At 40.3% G+C, this 27,745-nt stretch overlaps 1 protein-coding gene across 2 annotated transcripts; it reads right to left on the bottom strand.

Annotated features, from left to right (window-relative positions):
• Nucleotides 1-526: 526 nt before the first annotated feature.
• LOC133546485 (zinc finger protein 62 homolog) lies at nt 527-27,745 on the bottom strand. 2 transcript variants are annotated; one of them, XM_061892260.1, is made up of 2 exons: nt 27,619-27,745; nt 527-1,418 (listed from the first exon to the last, which is right to left on the bottom strand). In XM_061892260.1, exons 1-2 carry the CDS (start codon nt 27,728-27,730, stop codon nt 532-534), a joined length of 999 nt encoding a protein of 332 aa, XP_061748244.1. In that variant the 5' UTR covers nt 27,731-27,745; the 3' UTR covers nt 527-531. The 2 variants fall into 2 exon arrangements, with proteins under 2 accessions (XP_061748244.1, XP_061748243.1); XM_061892259.1 differs by lacking the exon at nt 27,619-27,745 and adding an exon at nt 4,594-4,943.

Here is a 27,745-nt window from a genome sequence, read left to right as displayed (position 1 = left end):
TCTTCATCATCAGTGTCAGGAGAGTGTGACGTTGTGTCCTCACTATCTGATAGTGGAGCTAAGAGCTTGTCTGCTTGTGATCCTCCACAGTGGTCTCCATCAGCTTCTGTTGTCATGTGTTGTGTTGAGCTGCTGCTTGGAGGCTCCCCCCCTCCCCTCTCCTCACTTTCACCTTTCACCTCATCATCTTCACTCTTCACAGGGACACCAGTCACTGGGAACTCCTCCAACCAGTTAGGCTGACTGATGCCCTCTTCCTCCTCTTCCTCTTTAATGTGCGGCGGCTCTTGGACCTCCTCTTCCTCTTTAAAGCAGGGGGTCAATAGGTCCTCCTCTTCCTTTTTAATGTGAGAGGTCAGTGGGCCCTCTTCTGCATTTTTGATGTGTAAGTTCAGTGGGTCCTCCGCTTGCCCTTTAATGTGAAGGGTCAGTTTAACATTATGGGTCTGTGGCGTCTCGTCTTCCTCTTTAATGTGGGGGGGATGTGCCTCCTCTCTTCCCTCTTTAATGTATTGGTAATGTGGTACCTCTTCATTGACTGCTAGTAAAACCTTTACTACAGGTTGAATAGGAAAAAGGTTTTTCACCAATGTGTGTTCTCATGTGGACTTTCAAACTCTGATTTTGTGCAAAACCTTTACCACAGGTTGAACAAATAAAAGTTTTTTCTCCAGTGTGTGTTCTCTTGTGTCTTTTCAGACTACGACGGTATTTAAAAGTTTTGTGACAGAGAGAAGATGTGAAGTGAGTGTTGTCAGTGTGACATGTCTTATCATCTTTAGAGTCTTCATCATCAGTGTCAGGAGAGTGTGACGTTGTGTCCTCACTATCTGATAGTGGAGCTAAGAGCTTGTCTGCTTGTGATCCTCCACAGTGGTCTCCATCAGCTTCTGTTGTCATGTGTTGTGTTGAGCTGCTGCTTGGAGGCTCCCCCCCTCCCCTCTCCTCACTTTCACCTTTCACCTCATCATCTTCACTCTTCACAGGGACACCAGTCACTGGGAACTCCTCCAACCATTTAGGCTGACTGATGCCCTCTTCCTCCTCTTCCTCCTTAATGTGCGGCGGCCCTTGGTCCTCCTCTTCCTCTTTAAAGTAGGGGTTCAGTGGGTCCAGCTCTTCCTTTTTAATGTGAGGTGTCAGCAGGTTCTCTTGCTCCTTAAAGTGAGGGGTCAGTGGGTCCTCCTCTTCATTTTTGATGTGTAAGATCAGTGGGTCCTCCGCTTGACCTTTAATGTGAAGGGTCAGTTTAACATTATGGGTTTGTGGCGCCTCGTCTTCCTCTTTAATGTGGGGGGGCTGTGGCTCCTCTCCTCCCTCTCTGATGTGTTGGGAATGTGGTACCTCTTTGTCCTCATGTATGTTGGGGGACTGTGGTTCTTCCTCCTGCTCACGAGGAAGATGTTCTTCATCAACGTCTGCGGGACAGGAGAAAACAAACATTCTTGAGAAAAGTCCAGCTTTGCTCAGTCACATGAGACATTGTCCTGCACCAACATATGATCTCACAATCTCATCAGTTTCCCCTCACAGCAGTCAGGGTACTTCCAGCTGACACATGAAGAAGACCTTCAGGGGAATGCCTTCCCAGGCCAACCTCAAATCCACCTTATTCATATAAAAACATCCTAAAAGTCATTCCTGCAATCCTTAATGGTAGACGCCATACGTGAAAGTGTGCTGTTGTCCCTCTGAATAAGTCATACACACACAGGAAATAATGTACCACATGCCAGCCTCCACGCAGTAGTACTAGTGATGAGCTCCCCCTGCTGGTGGACTATAATTACAGTGATTTTCACATACATCTTTAGAGACATGTCTGCTCTACAAAAGCATGAGCATAGTCAACATCCGTCCATCCATTTTCTACCGCTTCTCCCATTCCGGTTACGCATATTGGCCAAAAAACAAGGCATCTGTTTTGCTTTCATTTAGATAGTGTCGCTACTAGGGCTGGGCGATATTGCCTTTTTTTAATATCGCGATTTTTTTTAGGCCATATCGTGATATACGATATATATTACGATGTTTACCTTTTTATTATTAATAATAATGGATTGGATTAATTTAGTGTGTTTCTAGACACTCAAATTGCGTTACTCTGAGAACTGAGAAGGCATCATTCATACAGTCCACACATTCTGTATGGTAAGCTACATTTAATTATGATAATAATGATCAGATGAGGCAATTGTTCAAGGAATTGCATGTGAATGCTGAAATTTAACTGAAATGCTGACAGAATGTAGTATGAATGTAAGAATAGTTTGAATGTTGAAATGGTTTAAATGTTGAAGAGTTTGAATTTCCAGGAAAACCGGAATTTGGTTTGGAACTTGGGAAAGTGTTAGTTTGAATGTCCAGGATGAGTGGAATGTGTTGATGTTGGAAAGGTTTGAATAGGTTGAAAAATGTGGGGATGGTGCAACTTGGACACATGTCACTCCGGTGGGTGTACGGATGTGTGGAAGGTACGTAGACACAGAAAACTCCCCCACAAGCATGTTTGTGTGATTGACAGAAATATTTCAAGTCAATGTCCAGAGGTATTAAAACATTAGTCAATCAATCAGACAAACGGTCAATGAACTTTGCAGTCATGGATACACTGTGTGTTTATTTTCTCCGGCTGCGGCTCTCAAACTGCATACAAAATGTCTTCTTTTGTTCATTTGGTCCGAAAGCGTATAAAAGCGCTGCCTCGATACGGCAAAAATAAAGCGGGTCTGGAGGCCCAAACGTTGCCATTCTTTTGTGAGTGTAGGCGTGTAGTCCTTATGTGACATCATCACGTCACCTTCATGAGGAAGCTGAGCTTGTTTCATACACGACTCCCCTCAGCCGTCTCCACTCCAACATGCATGAGCAGCTAACTTGGCTAACATTAGCAGGTCTGGTGACCTACGGTGGCCTAGGATGGACAAACCAGACAATTCTCACAAGACCACAACTCTTCATCTCTCACCTTTCCAAAGTAATAATCCAATCAATAATCACTGAACTCAACAAAAAAAATAAGGCATATTATTTCAACAATGACTTACGGAGTCAAAGAATTGGCTAATATAACAAAATCTACTGTTCATTGCAGAATATCAGGGAAACTGACATAAATGTAAGAGAAATGTTGTCATTGTGAGCAGAAGCAAAGTTTTTAGGGAAAATAATGTGTTCTCGACCACTCATTCATCCTATAAACACTCAACCGTCCCATCCTTGAGGCGGTCATTCGAAATAGCGACTAAACTACGAAGCTAAAGCTATTAAAGAAAATCCATACACCCACAACACATCTCATCTGCTTGTGTTGTTGTGAACGACATCATCCATGTTGCAACAGTCGCAACTGTCGCCTCCACACATCAAGCTGAGAACAGCAACACACTTTCCCCTTCACAATAATAGGTATATTATTAATAAAAGTTTAAAGAAAAAAACCTTACACAAGCATAATTAACTTATTGATGCATTTACACTATTATACTTTGACCCAAAGTAGGGGTCAAAATTGTCCAAAGATTTATTGCACAAATAAATGTGAGCGATTCTGCATTTAATTAAACAGGAAAGAAAAAAACCTTTGCTTTGGTGACCTTCAAAACTTGCCTTGGTACCCTAAAATATGAGCCCTCCTTTAAGGCATCACTTGTCTTGACCTTAAAAAGTAAAAATTTGAGGCCTGTCTATGATGGGCCTTTTTCCCATACATCCATCCATTTTCTACCGCTTGTCCCTTTTGGACTCACAGGGGGGCAGAAGGCAGGATACACCCTGGAAATTTCCATAAAACCTTTACACTATTTATTTAAATCGTATCCTAACTAAACATGTATCCTCCAGTTTGTGGCTATTGTAAGGCATATTTCCAGAGGATATGCATTTTTACAGCATGTTTTAAAGAGATAGCGATTAAAATATGACTTCTGGGTATATTATATTGATCAACTAATTATTATTTAGGGGGCTTAATGAGCGGAATAGAGGCGCTCCCATTGACTCAATGGATACATCTAGGATAGTTAAGATTTTGCTGACGTTTCTTTAGAACTTAGAATGCATAAAATAAAAAACAAAACATGTTATTGTTTAACATAAGGTTCGTGAACGATAGGCAAAGTTAAAAGAAAAAATCTGATCCCCTTTGATTTGTTTTCTACATCCTGTGAACGGGTTGATGCTGTGGTGAAAGTGAGAAAATAAATGCATGTCGGGAAAATGAAAATTTCAGCAAAAATGGCTGGCAAACGTTTTAAAACCTGGTTAAAGATACACATGGCAGAAAGGCATGTGTATGTTGTAAAATGATGGTAGAATTAGCTTTATTATTTGTGTCATGCCCCCGGCCCGGCTCTGACTTGTTCCACCACTGACAGTTTGTAGTACAAATGGACTGGGATATGTAACTCATCTTTAGTAGTTACATTCCACAGAACACAGACAACCACGTGGTTGCAAGACCACGTTGCAAGTAGCAGACGGAATGCATCATCCTCACAAGACAACACAACTTCTTATACACAATATATTAAGCATAGTGTTATTCATCAAATATAAAGTTAGTAAAGATGTGAGAGTAAGAAGTAAACAAACCTGTTCTGTGTAACACAACTTGATGATGTTTCTTATAATAAACGTCCAGTAGTTGATGTTGTCGCTCCTTCTCCTCTTTTGTTGGACAAAGTTCCTCCTCATACTTTGCTATCCTTCTTTCGCACATTTTCACACAATCACAACACTTTACTCTCACACTTGATCTCTACTTAGCGATGTGTTGATAACTTCTGTGTCTTCTGTTAGCAGCTAACAAGCTAAGCTAACTAGCCAGCTAAGCTAACTAACAAGCAAAGATAGCACGAGAAGCGGCACAGTGCTTCTAGCGCATCGAGACCACTTTATCCTTAAATAATGAATCAAAGATGTATTTTATACGACGTAAATATTATAAACTGGAGAACAAATAATAAGACTTACTTATTAGTCGTACTTGCGGCTTTCTGCGTCGATGTGCTTTCACGACAGTTGGCACACTTCCGCTACCTTCTGTTTACGCCGGAAGCTGGGAATGACGTCACAGCCGAGTGGACGAAGAGGCAAAATATTGCCTGCTGTCACTGTTACCATGCTTTTCTTTCCTGTAATATTTATTTGAATAACAATGTGATATAAAAGAGTGTCTTGTTTTTTTAAAAATAAATTCAAAGTATATCAAACAAAGCTTTAATGTTGGGGTTCAGTGGCGCCCCCGTGCGACATTCATTGCAATGACAAGAGTGAAAGTGCTAGAAATTGTAGCGATATTACTGCCTGAATTATTTAAATTCACCCTTCCACGTGTTTTTATTGTTGTTACCTACACCTCATTCCTACTTGCTCATTTCATCCAAAATACTCTAATTTATTTATTTTCATTTCTATTGAGGCTCTTCTCTTTTCAACAACATCAATCAGTGAATAGTTTGCATCTTCATTTGTTGCTCAAACTTTTATTAACGAGTCAAACTTGTTCAAGTTGTCTCACTTAAACAGCAACATACATCAAACTTTTTACTTTAGCATTTCCGGAATCGTTGGTTTCATTTCTAAATAAGAAAATAACAATAAATAATCCAGGAAACAATGAGAAGTATCAGTTATGAGATGAGATGTAGATCAGAATATTTTAATGTACACAAAAATAACTCTATTGGTGGGAATTATTCCGAAATAATGGATATAATTGACCCCAAAGGGACAAGCGGTAGAAAATATTAAAATAAAATAAGAGTACACAGATCCAGTTACAATAAAAGAAAGGAAAAATGGAAAGAGAGGGAAAAAAAAGTTCTCAAACTGATAACATGAAAGATGAACTCTTAAGTGTAAAAAGTGACTTTAGCGGCAAATAGCTGTCTCGTCAGCTGATGCGCGTGCTCGTAACCTCAGCGACCTGGCAACCAGCCAAAACCCATTTAAAAAAATAAGATAAAGTAATATTTTATGGTAAAGTACATCGGCACCCCCTATTCACCTTGGCAACCCCAGGTAAAATATAGTTCAGCCAGTCTGTTTATATGATCACCCCATCTATTCACGTTCACGCGCAGAAAGAGCGCCGCGCGCTCCCGTCTCACCTGCTGGTGCGCGAGCCCGATAATTAGACAGCTGCGTCTAATCAAGGAGAGCATAAGTCAGAAGACGCCACCGCAGCACAGAATGGGAGAAGGTTTGCTATCCTTGACGATAACCCACAGTTGTGACAAAAGCAAAAGCTGAACGGACAGCCGGTAAGATTACGCTTTATTACCCAAAAATATGTAAAACTATTGACAAAATACTGGTTGACTTTATTTGGAAAAACAAAATTCAGTATATAAATAAATCAGTTCTAATGAACAATTACAATCAGGGTGGTCTAAACTTTCTTGACTTCACTACACTAAACAACACCTTTAAAATTAATTGGATAAGACACTACCTGAAAGACCCTACCTCAATTTGGAACTTTATTTCTCATCATGTATTCTCTAACCTTGGAGGCCTAACATTTTTGCTATTGTGTAATTCTAACATTGACAGGATTCCTGTTGCACTCTCAAACTTCCACAAACAAGCCCTTCTAGCATGCTCTCTTGTATACAAGCACCACTTCTCACCTACCAAATATATCATCTGGAACAATAAAGACATATGTTACAAAAGGAAATCTCTTTTCCTCAACAATTGGTTTAACAATAACATTATTTTAGTGAGTCAGCTTTTCAATAAGGAAGGTCAACTTTTTAATTACCAAGAATTTCTCAACCAATTTAAGATACCTGTGACTCCCAAACAATTTGATATTGTATTTGATGCCATTCCAACACCTGTTATTATGTTGTACATTCCAACACCTGTTATTATGTTGTACATTCCAACACCTGTTATTATGTTGTACATTCCAACACCTGTTATTATGTTGTACATTCCAACACCTGTTATTATGTTGTACATTCCAACACCTGTTATTATGTTGTACATTCCAACAGGTGTTATTATGTTGTACGTTCCAACACCTGTTATTATGTTGTACATTCCAACACCTGTTATTATGTTGTACATTCCAACACCTGTTATTATGTTGTACATTCCAACACCTGTTATTATGTTGTACATTCCAACACCTGTTATTATGTTGTACATCCCAACACCTGTTATTATGTTGTACATTCCAACAGGTGTTATTATGTTGTACATTCCAACACCTGTTATTATGTTGTACATTCCAACACCTGTTATTATGTTGTACATTCCAACACCTGTTATTATGTTGTACATTCCAACACCTGTTATTATGTTGTACATTCCAACACCTGTTATTATGTTGTACATTCCAACACCTGTTATTATGTTGTACATCCCAACACCTGTTATTATGTTGTACATTCCAACAGGTGTTATTATGTTGTACATTCCAACACCTGTTATTATGTTGTACATTCCAACAGGTGTTATTATGTTGTACATTCCAACACCTGTTATTATGTTGTACATTCCAACACCTGTTATTATGTTGTACATTCCAACACCTGTTATTATGTTGTACATTCCAACACCTGTTATTATGTTGTACATTCCAACACCTGTTATTATGTTGTACATTCCAACACCTGTTATTATGTTGTACATTCCAACACCTGTTATTATGTTGTACATTCCAACAGGTGTTATTATGTTGGACATTCCAACAGGTGTTATTATGTTGGACATTCCAACACCTGTTATTATGTTGTACATTCCAACACCTGTTATTATGTTGTACATTCCAACACCTGTTATTATGTTGTACATTCCAACACCTGTTATTATGTTGTACATTCCAACAGGTGTTATTATGTTGTACATTCCAACATGTGTTATTATGTTGTACATTCCAACACCTGTTATTATGTTGTACATTCCAACACCTGTTATTATGTTGTACATTCCAACACCTGTTATTATGTTGTACATTCCAACAGGTGTTATTATGTTGTACATTCCAACACCTGTTATTATGTTGTACATTCCAACACCTGTTATTATGTTGTACATTCCAACAGGTGTTATTATGTTGTACATTCCAACACCTGTTATTATGTTGTACATTCCAACACCTGTTATTATGTTGTACATTCCAACAGGTGTTATTATGTTGTACATTCCAACACCTGTTATTATGTTGTACATTCCAACAGGTGTTATTATGTTGTACATTCCAACACCTGTTATTATGTTGTACATTCCAACAGGTGTTATTATGTTGTACATTCCAACAGGTGTTATTATGTTGTACATTCCAACACCTGTTATTATGTTGTACATTCCAACACCTGTTATTATGTTGTACATTCCAACAGGTGTTATTATGTTGTACATTCCAACACCTGTTATTATGTTGTACATTCCAACACCTGTTATTATGTTGTACATTCCAACACCTGTTATTATGTTGTACATTCCAACAGGTGTTATTATGTTGTACATTCCAACAGGTGTTATTATGTTGTACATTCCAACAGGTGTTATTATGTTGTACATTCCAACACCTCTTATTATGTTGTACATTCCAACAGGTGTTATTATGTTGTACATTCCAACAGGTGTTATTATGTTGTACATTCCAACAGGTGTTATTATGTTGTACATTCCAACACCTGTTATTATGTTGTACATTCCAACACCTGTTATTATGTTGTACATTCCAACACCTGTTATTATGTTGTACATTCCAACAGGTGTTATTATGTTGTACATTCCAACAGGTGTTATTATGTTGTACATTCCAACAGGTGTTATTATGTTGTACATTCCAACAGGTGTTATTATGTTGTACATTCCAACAGGTGTTATTATGTTGTACATTCCAACAGGTGTTATTATGTTGTACATTCCAACAGGTGTCATTATGTTGTACATTCCAACAGGTGTTATTATGTTGTACATTCCAACAGGTGTTATTATGTTGTACATTCCAACAGGTGTTATTATGTTGTACATTCCAACAGGTGTTATTATGTTGTACATTCCAACACCTGTTATTATGTTGTACATTCCAACAGGTGTTATTATGTTGTACATTCCAACAGGTGTTATTATGTTGTACATTCCAACAGGTGTTATTATGTTGTACAGGGCTTACACACCTCCTCTTTCTGCTGTAAAAATTGTGAATGATCCACTTGACACTCCTGTGGGGAAACTTTGCTTTGATCAAAAAAAAAACAGAAAAATCCGCAGCTTATTCCAAAATGATTGTGTGTCTGTCTCCTATGTAATTTCCCTCTGGAATAATGTTGTAAATGACATCTGTTGGACCAAAACGTGGTCCCTTCCTAACAGGTATTTACTTCCCAACAAAGTCAAAGAGATATCATTTAAAATCATTCCTGGTTATTACCCTGTAAAGACTGTAATGGTTAAATAGAAGAAGGACATTGATGTTATGTAACATGCACCCAGAGACTGTTAACCACTTGTTTTATACTTGTGAAAACACTCCATCACTATGGCAGGCATCTGTCGCTTCATCCTGGACAATATTTATGACAAATTTGTGCTTTGCTTTAAAGATGTGATTTTTGGTTTTACACTGTATGAACAAAAATTTTAAAAGGAATTCTACCTTTGCAACCTCATTATTTTATTGGCTAAGTTTTATATTCATAAATGTAAGTTTCTTAATACCAGACCTATCTTTTGTGCCTTTAAAAACGATTTTGAACTTTATATTAAAACACTCTCTACCTCTAACAACAAAAAAGCTGTGAAAACGATGATGCTGTGTTCCAAATTTAAGTTGTTTAATGAATCTGAATGAACCTATGGCTTTGCACTTTGTTTAGATTAGATTAGATAGTACTTTATTTATTCCGTCAGGAGAGTTCCTTCAGGAAAATTAAAATTTTCAGCACAATCCCATTCAAGTTTTGACAAACATTACAGGGAGACAGAACAGGATCGCTGACGGGTCTGCCGGCTTCCAGCGCCCCTTACAAAAAAGATGAGATAAAGGTAAACAATGGGGGGGGGGGGGGGGGGGAATAGAAGATTAAAATAAAATTTAAAAAATCGGTCTTTGCCTGGGCCCTGGAGAGAAGGTGCAGACTGAGGCCAAGGGAAAAAAACAAATAAATAAAAATGAAATAAAAAAACAACTCATAACCATGGTACACATCCCTCTTCCATGTGTGTAAGAGGGAAACATCAAACGTTTATTGTATATATATATATATTTGTTTGTATTCTATTTTTGTTATTTTGAATTTACAACCCCCTGGCGCTGTTTTGTACTGTTTTCATAATGTTGTATATTGTTGTTTGGCTTACTGTTTGTAATTGTTGAAATGTATAAATAAACATTTTAAAAGAAAAAGGAAGGCAGCAGAACAGAGCAGTACTGCTTTGTAACGTCAAGTGTGCCAACTGTCGTGTAAACACAAATGATAAATGGGTTGTACTTGTATAGCGCTTTTCTACCTTCAAGGTACTCAAAGCGCTTTGACACTACTTTCACATTTACCCATTCACACACACATTCACACACTGATGGAGGGAGCTGCCATGCAAGGCGCCAACCAGCAACCATCAGGAGCAAGGGTGAAGTGTCTTGCTCAGGACACAACGGACATGACGAGGTTGGTTCTAGGTGGGGATTTGAACCAGTGACCCTCGGGTTGCGCACGGCCACTCTCCCACTGCGCCACGCCACATGGACTGAGAAAGACGTGAGCAGGACGCTAATAAGTAGTGATGGGTTGTACATCTAAGAAGGACAGCTCCAGACTTGAGAAACTGATCAGGCGGGCCGGTTCTACAATGGGAATGAAACTGGACTCACTGGTGAGGGTGGCAGAGAAGAGGACTGTTGACAAACTAGTGAGCATCCTGGATGATGCCAGTCACCCTCTGCATAGCGTTATCAGCAGCCAGAGGAGCCTGTTCAGTTCTAGACTGCTTCATCCCAAGTGCAGGACTAATAGACTCAAAAACTCCTTTGTCCCACAGGCCAATTAGACTGTACAACTCCTCTCTGGGGCGGGGGGCGGGGGGTACTAGGATGACAGGGGATGCAAAACATTAACAGTGCAATACCTTTTCATAACATGGTCACTACTGCCTACTTTGTCTTGTTATATTCTTATTTTACTGTTATATTGTTATTCCCATTGTTGCTTTTTAGTTTTTATTCTCATTGTAATATTTCTCTTTTGTGTTTCCATTTAAACCCCCATTATTTGCTTTTTACTTATATTTAAATTGATCTCAACTCTGTACACTGCTGCTGGAATTTTAATTTTCTTGAAGGAACTCTCCTGAAGGAATCAATAAAGTACTATCTATCTATCTATCTATCTATCTATCTATCTATCTACTTGTGGACTGGGATTTTTTTTAACATACGCTCTGAATACGCACTGTTGATCGATTGATTGAAACTTTTATTTATTAGTAGATTGCACAGTTCAGTACATATTCCGTACCATTTACCACTAAATAGTAACACCCCAATAAGTTTTTCAACTTGTTTAAATCGGGGTCCACGTTAAGCAAGTCATGGTAAAAAGTAACTGGGGCCGAGCTGGACTCGAACAACCGCACTATGGGAATCAATATGAAAATTTGTGGTCCTTCACTCTACCAACTCAGCTACCGGAGAAATCAGTTACTCTTGTGTTTTAATGTAATTAATAGGATGGTTGTGTGGGCAGGACAATACCGGAGAGTCTCCAGTGGAGACTTAATGAAACGACAAGAAAATGAACACAAATACCTTTTTTTCCGATATATGATCAAAATATTCCCAGACGGCGGAAATGATCGACGACGACGAGAAATGACAAAAAAAAAACAAGGACAGAAGTGCGGCGATTCTGTTGGCAGCAGCATCTCCTTGACGGATGCACTTCCTTATAAACACAGTTTGGCGCGCAGGTGCCAGTGCGACACAGTTCGCGTATCGGTCACGTGACCCAAACAGCTCATGATTGGTCACGTGACTTTCTAAAGGCGGCACGCACACCGACACAAGGTTTGAGGTAGAGTCGGCACGACGGGTGGAAGCTTCCGGAAGGAGAGACGCGGAATTACCAAACATTTGGAGTCAATTTGGCGGCGGCTAGAGTGTCTAAATCTGTTTTGGCGGTTGAGCATAAGCTGTTTTGTGACTGGATGGAGATGGAAGGGGATAGTGACAGGATGTATGAGGATAGTATGGAAATGGATAGGACTAGAGGGGAGAGAGGAAAGAAGGGGAGAGGAGGGAGTGAAGGAAAGTCGAGTGCTAAAAGAGTGCATGAAGACGATGAAGAGGTTGATAAGAGGAAAAGGGTTATGATGGATGAATATAAGATCATTTATACATTTAAATCAAACCAAGATATGAATGACATTAGTTTGATGACACTGGTTAAGGGATTAAAGAAGGACATTGGAGAGGTGGAGATAGCGAAGGTGCTCAGGGACGGACGGCTGTTGATTAAATGCAAAAATGGAGAGCAAAAGAACAAAGCAATGCGATTGCAAAAACTGTGCAACAAAATAATAAAGGAAAAAATCGAAGTGGGAGAACGAAAGGGGGCAAGAGGAGTCGTGACAGGAATCCCAAGAGGAGAACATTTAGATGATCTGAAAAGAGAAATAAAAGGAGGAACTGTCACTATGATGAAAAGAATGATGGCATTTAGGAACGGTGAAAAGACTGAGAGCGAATCCGTGCTAGTGCAATTTGCAGAGGAGGTCCTACCAGAGAGAATCATGATTGGGTATCTAAGCTTCTATGTTAGAGCTTACGCGCCACCCCCAGTACGTTGTTTCAAGTGCCAACGCTATGGGCACATAGTAGTGTGTGTCATGCTAAGATGAGATGTGGAAGGTGTGGAGGGGAGCATGAATATGGACGATGTGGAGAAAATGAACAGGTCAAGTGTTGTAATTGTGGCGGGAATCACACAGCAGCGTATGGGGGCTGCATCAGAAGGAAACAGGAAACAGAAGTACAGCAAATCAGAGTTGAAAGAAATATTACATACGAAGAGGCAGTTAAAATAAGAAATAAAAAAAAAGGCAGAACAGGACAGAAGGGAGAATATTTCAAGAAATAAAAAACAAGAGGCAGCAAATACAGGAATTTCCATGGACAAACTAGTTGTATTCCTGGCTTACGTAATAAACTGTACAGAACAGGCTAGAAACAAGACTGAGAAAATCAAATTAATTGTCAAAGCAGCAGCAAAGTTTTTAAATGTAAAAGAACTATCCTGGGAACAGGTGCAAGGTGAGCTACAGAGAGTAGACGAGACCGAGTCATGTGACCACAATCCAACGCCATGTTCATTGTTCAGTGGAATGCCAGAAGTTTGATAGCAAACGGACAGGAATTACAGGGATATATTAATAATATGAAAAATAAACCACATATAATATGTATTCAAGAAACATGGCTGAAGCCAAAATTTAAAAAAAAAGTTAAAAATACGACGCCAGGGAAAGACCTGGTGAGTTATCAAATGATCAAAAATGTAGGTAGCATCGGCAAAGAAGTGGTCTTGAAATTATATAATAGGATATATGAAGAAGGAAAATGAGCAGCTGAGTGGAAAACAGCTGTAATAATTCCAATATGCAAGCCAGGGAAAGATCCGGAAGAGGCAGGAAATTATAGGCCGATAGCATTGACCTCAAATTTGGGCAAAGTAATGGAAAAAATGATTAATGAAAGATTAATATATTATTTAGAGTCAAAAGAAATGATAAACAACTACCAAAGTGGTTTTGGCAAAGCAAGAAGCACAAATGACCCAGCAGTGCAGCTGGAAGAGGAAATTAGAAAGGGACAAATAAATAAAGAAAGTATAATTGCGGTATTTTTTGACATAGAGAAAGCGTATGATATGTTGTGGAAACAGGGGTTGCTGATGAAACTAAATAAGATTGGGATTAGAGGAAGAATGTACAGATGGATAAAAGACTTTTTAACAAGTAGAACATTATTAGTAAAAATAGAGAATGAATATAGCAGAGAATACAAAGTGGAAAATGGGACCCCACAAGGGAGTATAATAAGTCCAGTACTATTTTCCATCATGATAAATGAAGTTTTTAGTGAAGTGGAAGGGTTAGTGGAGGTGGCATTGTTTGTGATGATGGAGTGATGTGGAAGAGAGGTAGAAATACAAATCATATAGAAAAGAAGATTCAAAAAGCGGTAAATAATGTTCAAGACTGGGGAACGGCTTGGGGTTTAAGATTCTCTGTTGGAAAGACAAAAGTCATACATTTTACTAAGAGGAAAGTACAAAACAAGCTCCAAATAAAACTCTATGGAGAAAACATAGAAGAGGTACAAGTATTTAAATATTTAGGAATATGGTTTGATAAAAATATGAACTGGTCAACCAACATCAGCAAGATAGTGGAGAAAAGTAAAAAGGTGTTAAATATAATGAGGGCTTTGAGGGGTAAAGATTGGGGGGCTGATAGGTTGACATTGAAAACAATATATATCACTTTAATTCCATCTGTTATTGACTACGGATGCATTATTTATCAATCTGCTTCAAAAACACTACTTGAGAAAATAGACCGGATCCAGTCGCAGGCGTTAAGATTATGTTGTGGAACTACTAAATCTACTCCAGTGGCAGCATTACAAGTAGAAATGAAGGACAAACCTTTGGACATGAGGAGAGATCAACTCTCAGCAGTTTATTGGGCAAACTTAAAAGGATCCAAGCAAGGACATCCAACCCGTCAAGTGCTAATAAACTGCCAAGAAAAAGGGAAGAAAAAAATGAATAGTTTTGGGTGGATAATAGGAGATATATGTAACAAAACACAAATTGACAATATTAAAGTGAGCCCTGCAGTACCAATTCCTGCAATACCAGCGTGGATGTATGACAACCCAAAGGTAGACATGCAGTTACTGAAGAATAGACATTTAAATAGTTACCAGATAGAACATTGGATTGAGGAAATATTTTTTGATAACATCATGATATTCACAGATGCATCAAAAACTATAAATAGTAAAGTAGGAGCTGCTGCAGTTATCCCACAAGGAAATATAGTGTTGAATAAAAGAATTAGTGATAAACTATCTGTTTTTACGGGGGAATTGGTAGCAATTTATATGGCAGTTAACTGGATAGAGGAAAACAAAGCAAGGAAAGTAGTCGTGTGCTCGGACTCCAGCAGTGAATTGATGAGCATAAAAAACATAGCATCAGAAACAAGACTAGATATAGTTTATGAAATAGTTCAAGCAATCTACAGGATAAATAAAGCGGGTGTCACGATACGTGACTCGGATCGTTAATGGTTTTGCCCTTTTTATGTCTTTGTTCATGTTTTGTTTCTGGACTCTGCCGATCCTTGTTTGAGCACTTCCTTGTTTGTGTTAGTCACCATGGCAACGTATTGTGTTCCTCCTCACGGGCTCCTGTCACACACCTGTTTCTAATAATTATTTGTGTATTTAAGCCCACCTGGTTCCTTAGTTCGCCCTCGGTCCATTACTTGCTTTTCGCAACATGTCACGTTTTGTATCCTTGTGCCCTCGATTATTTTGTGCTAAGTTCCACCTTAGCTTCACGTGCGTGTGGCACGTCGTTTAATGTTTTCTGTTTCCTGCTACGTTTTTAGCATTAACTTTCCGTGCATTGGCACGCGCTTTGTTTTTCCCCTTTTTTGCACCAGTGTTCTTTTGTTTTATTATATCAAAACGTATTCTTACCTGCAATCCTGCTGACTGGTAGTGTGTGCATCCACGAAGTGGCAACTCCGCGCAACAAGTGCGCCGAACGCGTGACAGAATGGACCGAGCCAAAAGCCACTTCGCACTCCTCCAGCCCCAGCAAGAACAGGTGTTCCTCTCCGATGAGGAAAAATCGGAGATCTTCCGGGAGCTCCGAGCAGACTCTTGTCCATGGGAGAGCGAGGACGACATTGAGCTGCCGGAAGAGGATCTCCCAGCCGAAGCAGTGGTGGCCTGGGAGCTATTCATGGCGAGTATAGCGGACGCGGAGGAACGCTTTCGCTCCCAGTCTCAAGCCACCCCGACATTCCCCTCAGCGCGCTGCACGCCGCGCGGTGACGTCACACCACCCAGGAGGAGAGGACTCCAGCGGCGACCAGGCGCCGCGCAGGGTCGTGCACAAAAGGAGTGCAGGACTTTCCCCTCAGCAGCGACTGCCAGGTGCTTTCCATGTGGCTTTTCCTCCCCGGCACCTGCTGTAAATCTGCCTGAGGGACGCGTGCGGTGCACACGCACAAGGCCAGCTCCCAGGCTTCCAAGCGCCCACCCTCCCATGCCCTCGACTGCCTCCGAGCTCGCACAAATCCCCCCCCCACCAACTCCATCTGGAATCTGCTTCCTGGGGGGGGGGGGGGGGAGGGCAAGGCTGATGGCGTGTCAGTGGCACAGGCGGACCTCCTTCCATTGAGGTTGCTGCCTGCCTTGCCGCTGGCTCCGCCCGCTTCAACAGACAAGCCACCTGCACCAGTGCCAGCACCACGTCAACCTCCAACGCCAAGTCCACGGCTAAGGCTAATCCCAGTACCGGCACCACGCCAACCTCCCGCGACGGCACCACGCCGGACTCGACCTCAAAGTCTAGATGCAAGCCGGCCTCCGAGTCCGAGTCAAGGTCCAAGCCCGAGTCCGAGTCAAAGTCCAAGCCGGCCTCCGAGTCCGAGTCAAAGTCCAAGCCGGCCTCCGAGTCCGAGTCAAAGTCCAAGCCGGCCTCCGAGTCCGAGTCAAAGTCCAAGCCGGCCTCCGAGTCCGAGTCAAAGTCCAAGCCGGCCTCCGAGTCCGAGTCAAAGTCCAAGCCGGCCTCCGAGTCCGAGTCAAAGTCCAAGCCGGCCTCCGAGTCCGAGTCAAAGTCCAAGCCGGCCTCCAAGCCGGCCTCCAAGCCGGCCTCCAAGCCGGCCTCCAAGCCGGCCTCCAATACGACACCCGAGTCGACGTCGGCGCCCGGGTCCACGCCGCGCGTCAGGTCCGGAGCCGCGTCGGATGTGGGTGTGGCCGTGCCCAGGTCGTCGTCCTCGCAGGGCGCTTCCACCTCCAGGGGTGTGGCCGTACCCCGGGCGTCCTCCTCAGCGGGTGCTTCCACCCCCACGCCGGCCACGGTGGTGGCCCTTCCCAGGGCGTCCTCCCCGCAGGACGCGCCCTGGCCCTCGTCAGCCACGGATGTGGCCTCTGCGGGCCCGCCCGCCTAGACTTTTGTGGCCGCGGCCGCCGCCTGTGGTGTCCTCGGTGGATTCGGGACACGGGACTTTCCAACCCTCCACCGGGTCCTCCCTCCGCCATCCCTTCTCTTTTGGACTGTCTTGTTGTGTGTGGGGGGGGGGGGGGGGGGGGGTTCTTTGTACTTTGGGGTTTTTGGGGCATCTGGGATCTGCCCCTTGGGGGGGGGTAGTGTCACGATCCGTGACTCGGATCGTTAATGGTTTTGCCCTATTTATGTCTTTGTTCATGTTTTGTTTCTGGACTCTGCCGATCCTTGTTTGAGCACTTCCTTGTTTGTGTTAGTCACCATGGCAACGTATTGTGTTCCTCTTCACGGGCTCCTGTCACACACCTGTTTCTAATAATTATTTGTGTATTCAAGCCCACCTGGTTCCTTAGTTCGTCCTCGGTCCATTACTTGCTTTTCGCAACACGTCACGTTTTGTATCCTTGTGCCCTCGATTATTTTGTGCTAAGTTCCACCTTAGCTTCACGTGCGTGTGGCACGTCGTTTAATGTTTTCTGTTTCCTGCTACGTTTTTAGCATTAGCTTTCCGTGCATTGGCACGCGCTTTGTTTTTCCCCTTTTTTGCACCGGTGTTCTTTTGTTTAATTATATTAAAACGTATTCTTACCTGCAATCCTGCTGACTGGTAGTGTGTGCATCCACGAAGTGGCAACTCCGCGCAACAAGTGCGCCGAACGCGTGACAGCGGGAGGTGTGGTAACATTTCTCTGGGTTCCTGCTCATGTAGGAGTTAGCTGATAGATACGCAAAACAAGCAAGCACTAAAACAGAAGTAAACATGGAGATGAAGCACAGTAAAGAAGAAGTGAAGAGCATCATTAAGATAGAACACAATAAAAAGTGGCAGGATAATTGGAATAAGGAAACAAAAGGTAGAGAGTTTTACAAAGTCCAGAGGAAAGTAGGTGTCATGAGAGGAGGAATAGAAATAGGAAAGAAGAAGACATTATTACTAGAATGAGATTAGGACATACATATCTAAATAGTTCACTAAAATTGATAGGCAAACATACTACAGGGCTGTGTGATTTTTGCCACCAGATAGAAAATGTTGACCATGTCTTAATACAATGTAGGAAATATAATAGAGAAAGAGAAATACTGGAAAATAAGTTAGCAAAAGAAAATATTAGGTTAGAAGTGGGAGATATATTAGGATTGCATTCAGAAAACATAGGATATAAAGCAATATACACATATTTAAAAAAACACTGGGTTAAGTAAAAGAATATAGATTAGGGATTATATTTGGAATATATATGGCCTCAGTCTCCAGGGGCCCAGGCATAGACTGAAATGTATTTTTCCAGGAGATTGTGTATGTATGTAATGGGCTGAGTACACATTGGATTCACCTTTATCATTATTTCATAACAATCAACCCTTTTTTCACCCTTTTTTCTGTCGACCACATTTTTCAACCCACTTCAACCCATCCACCGGAAAAATCATTCAACTTAATTAGGACAAAAAAATTCCAGGTTTTCCCAATATTCCAGGAAGTCCGATTCAAACTGTTCCAACTTCAAACTGTTCAGCCTATTCGTTAATCACGGGTTTTCCCTTGACCAATTCCAAAATTTCCCAGAATTCCAAGTTTTCCGGGACATTTTTTCCCATTCAAAATGAATCAGCCATTTTTCAAAATTCCACCATTTCCACATTTTTCAACCGAGTCAAACCATTCCACCTTCAAAATATTCCACTAAATCTGGAAATTGAAATTAAAACACTTTTCAACCCACCTCAACCGTTCCACCGTCAAATCATTCCTTTATATCAGGACAGAAAACAAAGTTGTTTTTTGAACTAGAAAAAATCCCGGTTCCAGGAATTCCATAGTACCATTCCTCAATTAAAAATGTTACGACATCAACATTTCTGAACCGGTCTGAAAAATTCCAACACCAACCATTTTAACTCATTCAGAACATTCAAATTTTTTTAGCATTTTAAAAAAAAATTCCCGCTTTCCCTAAAATTCTCAAAAAATTCCATGAAATTCCCATTGAAAGGAATAAAATGAAAGTTCCACAACGCCCACATTTTTCATCTGATTAGAACCGTTCCAACTTCAAAATATTCAGTGTGTTCAAGAATTGTGTGCCCCCTTTCAACACTTATTAAAATAAATTCCCGTATTTTCTGGAATTCCCCATTTTTAGGGACATTTTCCCCTTTCAAAATTAATTATCCATTTTTCAAATTTCCACAATTCCCACATGTTTCAAACCATTCCTCCTTCAACACATTCAATTCATCCTGGAAATTCAAAAAAAACATTTTTCCACGTTCAACACATTTCCAGGAATTCACATTTTTTCCTAACCTTATTTCCAACCTTCTTTAGTGCAATGACTCCTTTCACATTGTTCAACCCATTTCAACCGTTCCACTGTCAAAACATTCCTCTGAGTCAGCACAAAAAAAGCATGTTGGTTTAAGAACTTAAAAAAATCCCAGTTTTCCCGAAATTCAAACTCTTCAACATTCAAACTATTCTTACATTCATACTACATTCTGTCAACCTTTCAGTTCAACTTCAGCATTGGAGCATTCACACACAATTCTTTCAGGAATTTCTTCATCTACTTAATATTATTATAATAATTAAATGTAGCTTCTCAGTTCTCACTGTAACACAATTTGAGTGTCTAGAAACACTTTAAATTAATTCAATATTACTATTATTAATAAGGTAAACAAGTTATCTTTTGAAGGTGTAGTCAGTAATCTGATTACTTCTTCCCAGTTTAACTGTGGTGACACTATCTAAATGAAAGCAAAACAGATGTCATCTTTTTTGGCCAACATGCATGACCCCGAACGAGACAAGCAGTAGAAAATGTATGTATGGATGGATGGATGGATTTTGACTATGCTCATGCTATTTTTAGAACAGACATGTCTCTAAAGATGAATGTGAAAATCACAAATTATTGTCCACCAGCAGGGGGAGCTCATCACTAGTACTACTGCGTGGAGGCTGGCATGTGGTACATTGTTTCCCATGTGTGTGTATGACTTATTCAGAGGGAGAACAGCACAGTAGTATGGATTGCAGGAATGAATCTTAGGATGTTTTTATATGAATAAGGGGGATTGGACGTTGGCCTGGGAAGGCATTCACCTGAAGGTCTTCTTCATGTGTCAGCTGGAAGTACCCTGACTGCTGTGAGGGGAAACTGATGAGATTGTGAGATCATATGTTGGTGCAGGACAATGTCTCATGTGACTGAGCAAAGCTGGACTTTTCTCAAGAATGTTTGTTTTCTCCTGTCCCGCAGACCTCAATGAAGAACATCTTCCTCGTGAGCAGGAGAAGGAACCACAGTCCTCCAACATACATGAGGAAGAAAAGGTACCACATTCCCAACACATCAAAGAGGGAGGAGAGGAGTCATAGCCCCCCCACATTAAAGAAGAAGACGAGACGCCACAGACCCATAATGTTAAACTGACCCTTCACATTAAAGGGCAAGCGGAGGACCCACTCATCTTACACATCAAAAAGGAAGCGGAGGATCCACTGACCCCTCACTTTAAGGAGCAAGAGAACCCGCTGACACCTCACATAAAAAGGAAAAGGAGGACCCACTGACCCTCTACTTTAAAGAGGAAGAGGAGGAGCAAGAGCCGCCACACATTAGAGAGGAAGAGGAGGAAGAGGGCATCAGTCAGCCTAAATGGTTGGAGGAGTTCCCAGTGACTGGTGTCCCTGTGAAGAGTGAAGATGATGAGGTGAAAGGTGAAAGTGAGGAGAGGGGAGGGGGGGAGCCTCCAAGCAGCAGCTCAACACAACACATGACAACAGAAGCTGATGGAGACCACTGTGGAGGATCACAAGCAGACAAGCTCTTAGCTCCACTATCAGATAGTGAGGACACAACGTCACACTCTCCTGACACTGATGATGAAGACTCTAAAGATGATAAGACATGTCACACTGACAACACTCACTTCACATCTTCTCACTCTCACAAAACTTTTAAATACCATTGTAGTCTGAAAAGACACAGGAGAACACACACTGGTGAAAACCCGTTTTCCTGTTCAACCTGTGGTAAAGGTTTTACAAGAAGTACAGATGTGAAAGGACACATGAGAACACACACTGGGGAAAAACCTTTTTCCTGTTGAATCTGCAACAGAAGCTTTGGTGAACGTTCAAAGCTTGTAAGACACACGAGAAGACACCCAGGAGAGAAAGTGTTGAGTTGCAGTGTGTGTGGTGAAAGATTGTCTTCTAAGTACCAGTGTAAGAAACACAAGTGTGCTGGTGAGAACAGCAGCAGCAAATGAAACTGCAGGATTTGAAATAAACTGTCCAGACTTTCATTTTGACTTTCTAACAACATCAGCACATATAACATCAATCAATCAATCAATCAATGTTTACTTATATAGCCCTAAATCACTAGTGTCTCAAAGGGCTGCACAAACCACTACGACATCCTCGGTAGGCCCACATAAGGGCAAGGAAAAACTCACACCCAGTGGGACATCGGTGACAATGATGACTATGAGAACCTTGGAGAGGAGGAAAGCAATGGATGTGGAGCGGGTCTAACATGATACTGTGAAAGTTCAATCCATAGTGGATCCAACACAGTCGCAAGAGTCCAGTCCAAAGCGGATCAAACACAGCAGCGAGAGTCCTGTTCACAGGGGAGCCAGCAGGAAAACATCCCAAGCGGAGGCGGACCAGCAGCGCAGAGATGTCCCCAGCCGATACACAGGCGAGCAGTACATGGCCACCGGATCGGACCGGACCCCCTCCACAAGGGAGAGTGGGACATAGAAGAAAAAGAAAAGAAACAGCAGATCAACTGGTCTAAAAAGGGAGTCTATTTAAAGGCTAGAGTACACAAATGAGTTTTAAGGTGAGACTTAAATGTTTCTACTGAGGTGGCATCTCGAACTGTTACCGGGAGGGCATTCCAGAGTACTGGAGCCCGAACGGAAAACGCTCTATAGCCCGCAGACTTTTTTTGGGCTTTGGGAATCACTAATAAGCCGGAGTCCTTTGAACGCAGATTTCTTGCCGGGACATATGGTACAATACAATCGGCAAGATAGGATGGAGCTAGACCGTGTAGTATTTTATACGTAAGTAGTAGAACCTTAAAGTCACATCTTAAGTGCACAGGAAGCCAGTGCAGGTGAGCCAGTATAGGTATATATGTATGTATATATGTATATAAAGGTATATACAGTATAGGTATATATGTATGTATATATGTATATAAAGGTATATACAGTATAGGTATATGTATGTATATATGTATATAAAGGTATATACAGTACAGGCGTAATGTGATCAAACTTTCTTGTTCTTGTCAAAAGTCTAGCAGCCGCATTTTGTACCAACTGTAATCTTTTAATGCTAGACATGGGGAGACCCCAAAATAGTACGTTACAGTAGTCGAGGCGAGATGTAACAAACGCATGGATAATGATCTCAGCGTCTTTAGTGGACAGAATGGAGCGAATTTTAGCGATATTACGGAGATGAAAGAAGGCCGTTTTAGTAACGCTTTTAATGTGTGCCTCAAAGGAGAGAGTTGGGTCGAAGATAATACCCAGATTCTTCACCGAGTCGCCTTGTTTAATTCTTTGGTTGTCAAATGTTAGAGTTGTATCATTAAATAGAGGTCGGTGTCTAGCAGGACCGATAATCAGCATTTCCGTTTTTTTGGCGTTATGTTTTGCAAAAAGTTAGCGGACATCCATTGTTTAATTTCATTAAGACACGCTTCCAGCTGACTACAATCCGGCGTGTTGGTCAGCTTTAGGGGCATAGCAGTGAAAGCTAATACCGTATTTGCGTATGATGTCACCTAGCGGCAGCATGTAGATGATGAAGAGTGCAGGGCCAAGGACCGAACCCTGGGGAACTCCACACGTTACCTTAACATAGTCCGAGGTCACATTGTTATGGGAGACACACTGCATCCTATCAGTAAGATAAGAGTTAAACCAAGACAGGGCTAAGTCTGACATACCAATTCGTGTTTTGATACGCTCTAATAAAATATTATGATTGACGGTATCGAAAGCAGCGCTAAGATCGAGGAGCAGCAACATAGATGACGCATCAGAATCCATCGTTAGCAATAGATCATTAGTCATTTTTGTCAGGGCTGTCTCCGTGGAGTGATTTGCCCTGAAACCGGATTGAAAGGTTTCACATAGATTGTTAGACGCTAAGTGTTCATTTAACTGCTCCGCAACAATTTTTTCGAGGATTTTTGAAATAAAGGGAAGGTGAGACACCGTTCGGTAGTTTATCATGAGGTCAGGATCGAGGTTAGGTCTTTTAAGAAGAGGATGAATAACCGCTTTTTTGAATGCTAGGGGAACAGTGCCCGAGGAGAGAGATAAGTTTATAATATTTAGCACTGATGGACCTAATAATACAAAGAGCTCCTTGATCATTTTCCCAGGAAGAGGGTCAAGTAAACATGTTTGTTTTATTCCATTTACACGTTGTAACAATTCCTCTAATGTTATTTCCTCAAAACGAGAGAAACTATTTTGGAGGGCAGTATCCGCCGTATATACCATCGTGTCAGTGTTACTATAACCCCGTTGTAGCTGGGACGCATTGTCTTTAATCTCCTTTCTAATGACTTCAATTTTCTTACTAAAGAATTGCATAAAGTCATCAGCTGAGTGGGTGGAGCTACTGGAAGGAGTCCCTTGTTGGGTTAGCGATGCTACCGTACTAAACAAAAATTTAGGATCGTTTTTATTACGGTGGATGAGATTTGAGTAATATTTAGCTTTAGCTAAGGTAAGCATGCGTTTATAAGTTATTAAAGCATCACTCCATGCTTGATGGTGCACCTCAAGTTTAGTCGTGCGCCATTTGCGTTCCAGCTTTCTACATAATAATTTCTGAGCTCTAGTTTCTTCTGTAAACCACGGGGTGCGCTTTTTTGGAGCCTTTTTTAACTTTAGCCGTGCTATGTTATCAATGGTTTCGCGCAGGGCGTCGTTAAAGTTGTTAGTGAGGTTATCAATAGAGCCCACATACTTTGGGAATGGTGCCATAACCGAGGGCAGTAGGTCAGCAAGAGTTGTCGTTGTGGCTGTATTAATGTTGCGGCTGCTATAGCAGTTATTATTATTATTAGTTTGACGAACATGTGTGACATTGTTGTTTGTCCAACAATCTGTTTAATATGTTTCTACATTTATAGATTGGATAGTATGAAATATTGAAGTGTGACATATTTGTATTTGTAATTGTTAATAACCCCATAGATTATCACCTTTATATGATATACATATGTACTGGTTCACATCTGAAACATCTTCTGGACCACTTCAGGAAGCATATTATTATTTACTTTATACATCATTTGAACAGTTGTCTTTTATGCAATTTTAAAATGTGTGACTTTATGAATCATTTGTTGGGTCTCTATAATCCATTTTATTAATCATCTTTACTACTCTCTTTTGTAATATGATGATTGTGTTGTGATTTTTTTATACTTTAACTTAATATGTATGTACTTGTACGTTTATGCAATAAAAAGTGAGAGAAAATGGCTGAGTTGTTTGTGGAAGGATGTTTTGTTTTTACTAACATACATTTGTGGGTTAAAAAAAAAAATCCCCATTATTGTGTTTTAAACATTCTTTACCTTTTTTTTTCTTTCTTTCTTTTTTAACATCCCCAAAACAATATCAGTCAAAGTTTGGAATGTCAGGCAAAAGCCAATATTGTACATCATCTCACAGAGCTTTACTTTGCATACATTCATAAAAAAAAAAAGTTTAATTTGTTTCCCTGTCACAGAACAAACAAGTGTTGTCTTCAATTGCAAAACATCTTAAAAATTATTTTAAGTTGTGAATCCGGGGCTTTTTTACTTAAATTAACTCTTTGGCGTTTGGAAGAATGGAAACTTTCAAATTATGTTTGTTTTTTTTTGTTCCAGAGAAAATACAATAAAGAAGAAATGGTAAAGAATTTAAATATATATATATATATATATATATATATATATATATATATATATATATATATATATATATATATATATATATATATATATTTACTGGAATTACAATATTTTGAACAAATGCCTTTATAATTGTTTAAAATATTTTGTCTGTTTGCAGGTCGTACTTAATGAAATCTTCAAATAATAAAATACTTTTATCATTCAAAAAGTGCATCAGTGACCAAATGCCTTTTTCAAACCATTGCTGTTCAAAGATGGATTTGTTTCTCATTTTAATATAAGAACAATTCCATAGTGGAGTATTGTGTGTGATGAAGTTGTGTTTGTAAATTAGTTTCCAGTACAACAACACTTGCTGGTAGGGATGGGTACTGTTCACTTCTAATTCCATGTTTTATGTGTTATATATGTCAATATATTGTGTGTTTGTATTTTGCCAACATGGTAAAATCACATGATAGGCAGGTTGTATTATGTTTTTCTGTCACCTTGAGGAAATGGCATAAAGAGGAAGATGACAATATAATGTCACTTGGACAATGATGTACAGAACAGAGGAGATTTAGTTCATTTGTATTTTTGCTTTTAGGCAATTCTTTTGTATTATTATTTTTTCACAAAACCTCTCTATTATTCAGCTATGGATTTCTGGTAGCTGCTTAAAAATAATTAATACGGAAAGCTTTACTTTAATAAGTGTATTGTTTTCCATTGAAAAACACAATTGGGAACTGACGTTGCCAAGAATGGAACTCACGTCTTGTAGAATAAAAGGCCAACGCGCCAACCTTTGTGCTATCAAAGTTTTGTTGACGTTACCAACAACAATCAGTAATCTAATGTTTATGAAATGGACATCAAGTTTGTTGTTTTGATTCAGTTTGTCATCCTTCTTTGATTCTAGTGGCATTTAAAAAACTGTTTTTATTCTCTCTCCATATTCCCAACTGACCACAAGACTCAAAAGACAACATTTTCGATGGAACTTGGGCGGTTTATAACTTGTCGAATTTCCCGGCAAATCTGTACTGCTTCCTGAAGCGGTCACGGGGCTTCTTACGTCATCATTTCTGGCTCCTCCCCTGAATGAAATAGGCCTCCATACACGCCTGGTGGAAACACCCCCTCCATTAGTCCACACACGCCTCCAAGCCTCCGCACCATCGGAAGCGGACCAAGGATCGCTGGCTGACACCGATATATCAATTTAATAGCATCACACATTGATAGAAAAATAGAAAAAAATGGAAAAAAGACGATAGAGCTGGGCGATTAAACAATGTCACTAGACATAAAAGACATAAAATCGAAACCAATTAAAAACAGTCATTTGAAAAAAAAAAACATAGGGCTGGGCTGTAAAACAATACAATATATATAATGATAGACACATGACTGATGTTAAAAAAGTAGGAAAATGGCCAATAGGGCTGGCTGATAAAACTAGACAAGGACTGGGGGGGGAGCACGCTAGAGAGAGAGAGGGAGAGAGCGAGAGAGAGAGAGAGAGAAAGAGAGAGAAAGAGAGAGAGAGAACCAGACTAATGAAGAGGGAACGTGCGCCCTCCTGTGGACTTCTGCTGCAACTGCACACACAAAGAACTTCATTACTTCCAAGTGTGCCTTATTTAGTGTCCCAGACTTCCAATTCCTCCTTTACATGTTTAGTGTATAAGTATTAATTAAACAACTGTATTCCGTCCTACATGTCTGTGTCCGTGACGTAAACAAGTTGACAGATAGTTAACATGAAGATCCCAAGGAAATGGAAGAAAGAGTCCAGGCCTTTTATCTTTAAGAAGCTTTAGTGATTTTCACAGAGAATGCACTTTTCCTTTCTTCTTGTCTAATTGGTCATTTCTTTCTTTGTTTTCTCTTTTTCTTGTATTGATTTTGTTTTCGTTTTGGTTATCTTTTTTGTTTGTAAAACTGTATAAAGAGACACAAAATATATGTCAAATAAACACTACTAAGTAACAACATATCCATACATTTTTGCTGCATAACAAGTTTTCACTCACACACACACACAGACACACACACACACACACACACACACACACAGACACACACACACACAGCCCATACAATAGCATGTAAACAGTGCTCATAAATGTATGTAAATAGTCCTAACACTCAAAGCCACACATGAATGAGATGTACATATGGAATGCTTGTAAACAACACAGGATAATATAGATGATATACTGAAGAGGAGAGACACAAACATTCTTTAGAGGAGTGAGCTAGCGAGCAAAGAAGCTAAATGCTAAGTAGCAACAAGCTAAAACAGGAGAACAAGCTATCTTCACACAGTACTATTTTTTTACATTTACGCGCACACACAACGTCTTCATGTTACTCATAAAAGACACAAGACTTACAGACAATGTTTCCAAGGCACTTCGTGGAAGAAACAACTAACTTTAAGCGCTGAATCACGTAAATACGTCTCGTGTGTAAACAAGTGAGCGTCAGACTGTCAGACGCAGACATCCGGAAACAAGAGGA

Source organism: Nerophis ophidion, unplaced genomic scaffold, assembly GCF_033978795.1.
Source record: "Nerophis ophidion isolate RoL-2023_Sa unplaced genomic scaffold, RoL_Noph_v1.0 HiC_scaffold_30, whole genome shotgun sequence".
Classification (NCBI taxonomy): Eukaryota; Metazoa; Chordata; class Actinopteri; order Syngnathiformes; family Syngnathidae; genus Nerophis; species Nerophis ophidion.
The sequence above is the reverse complement of the archived record's forward strand: the minus strand, read 5'-3'. Positions and strand labels throughout refer to the sequence as shown.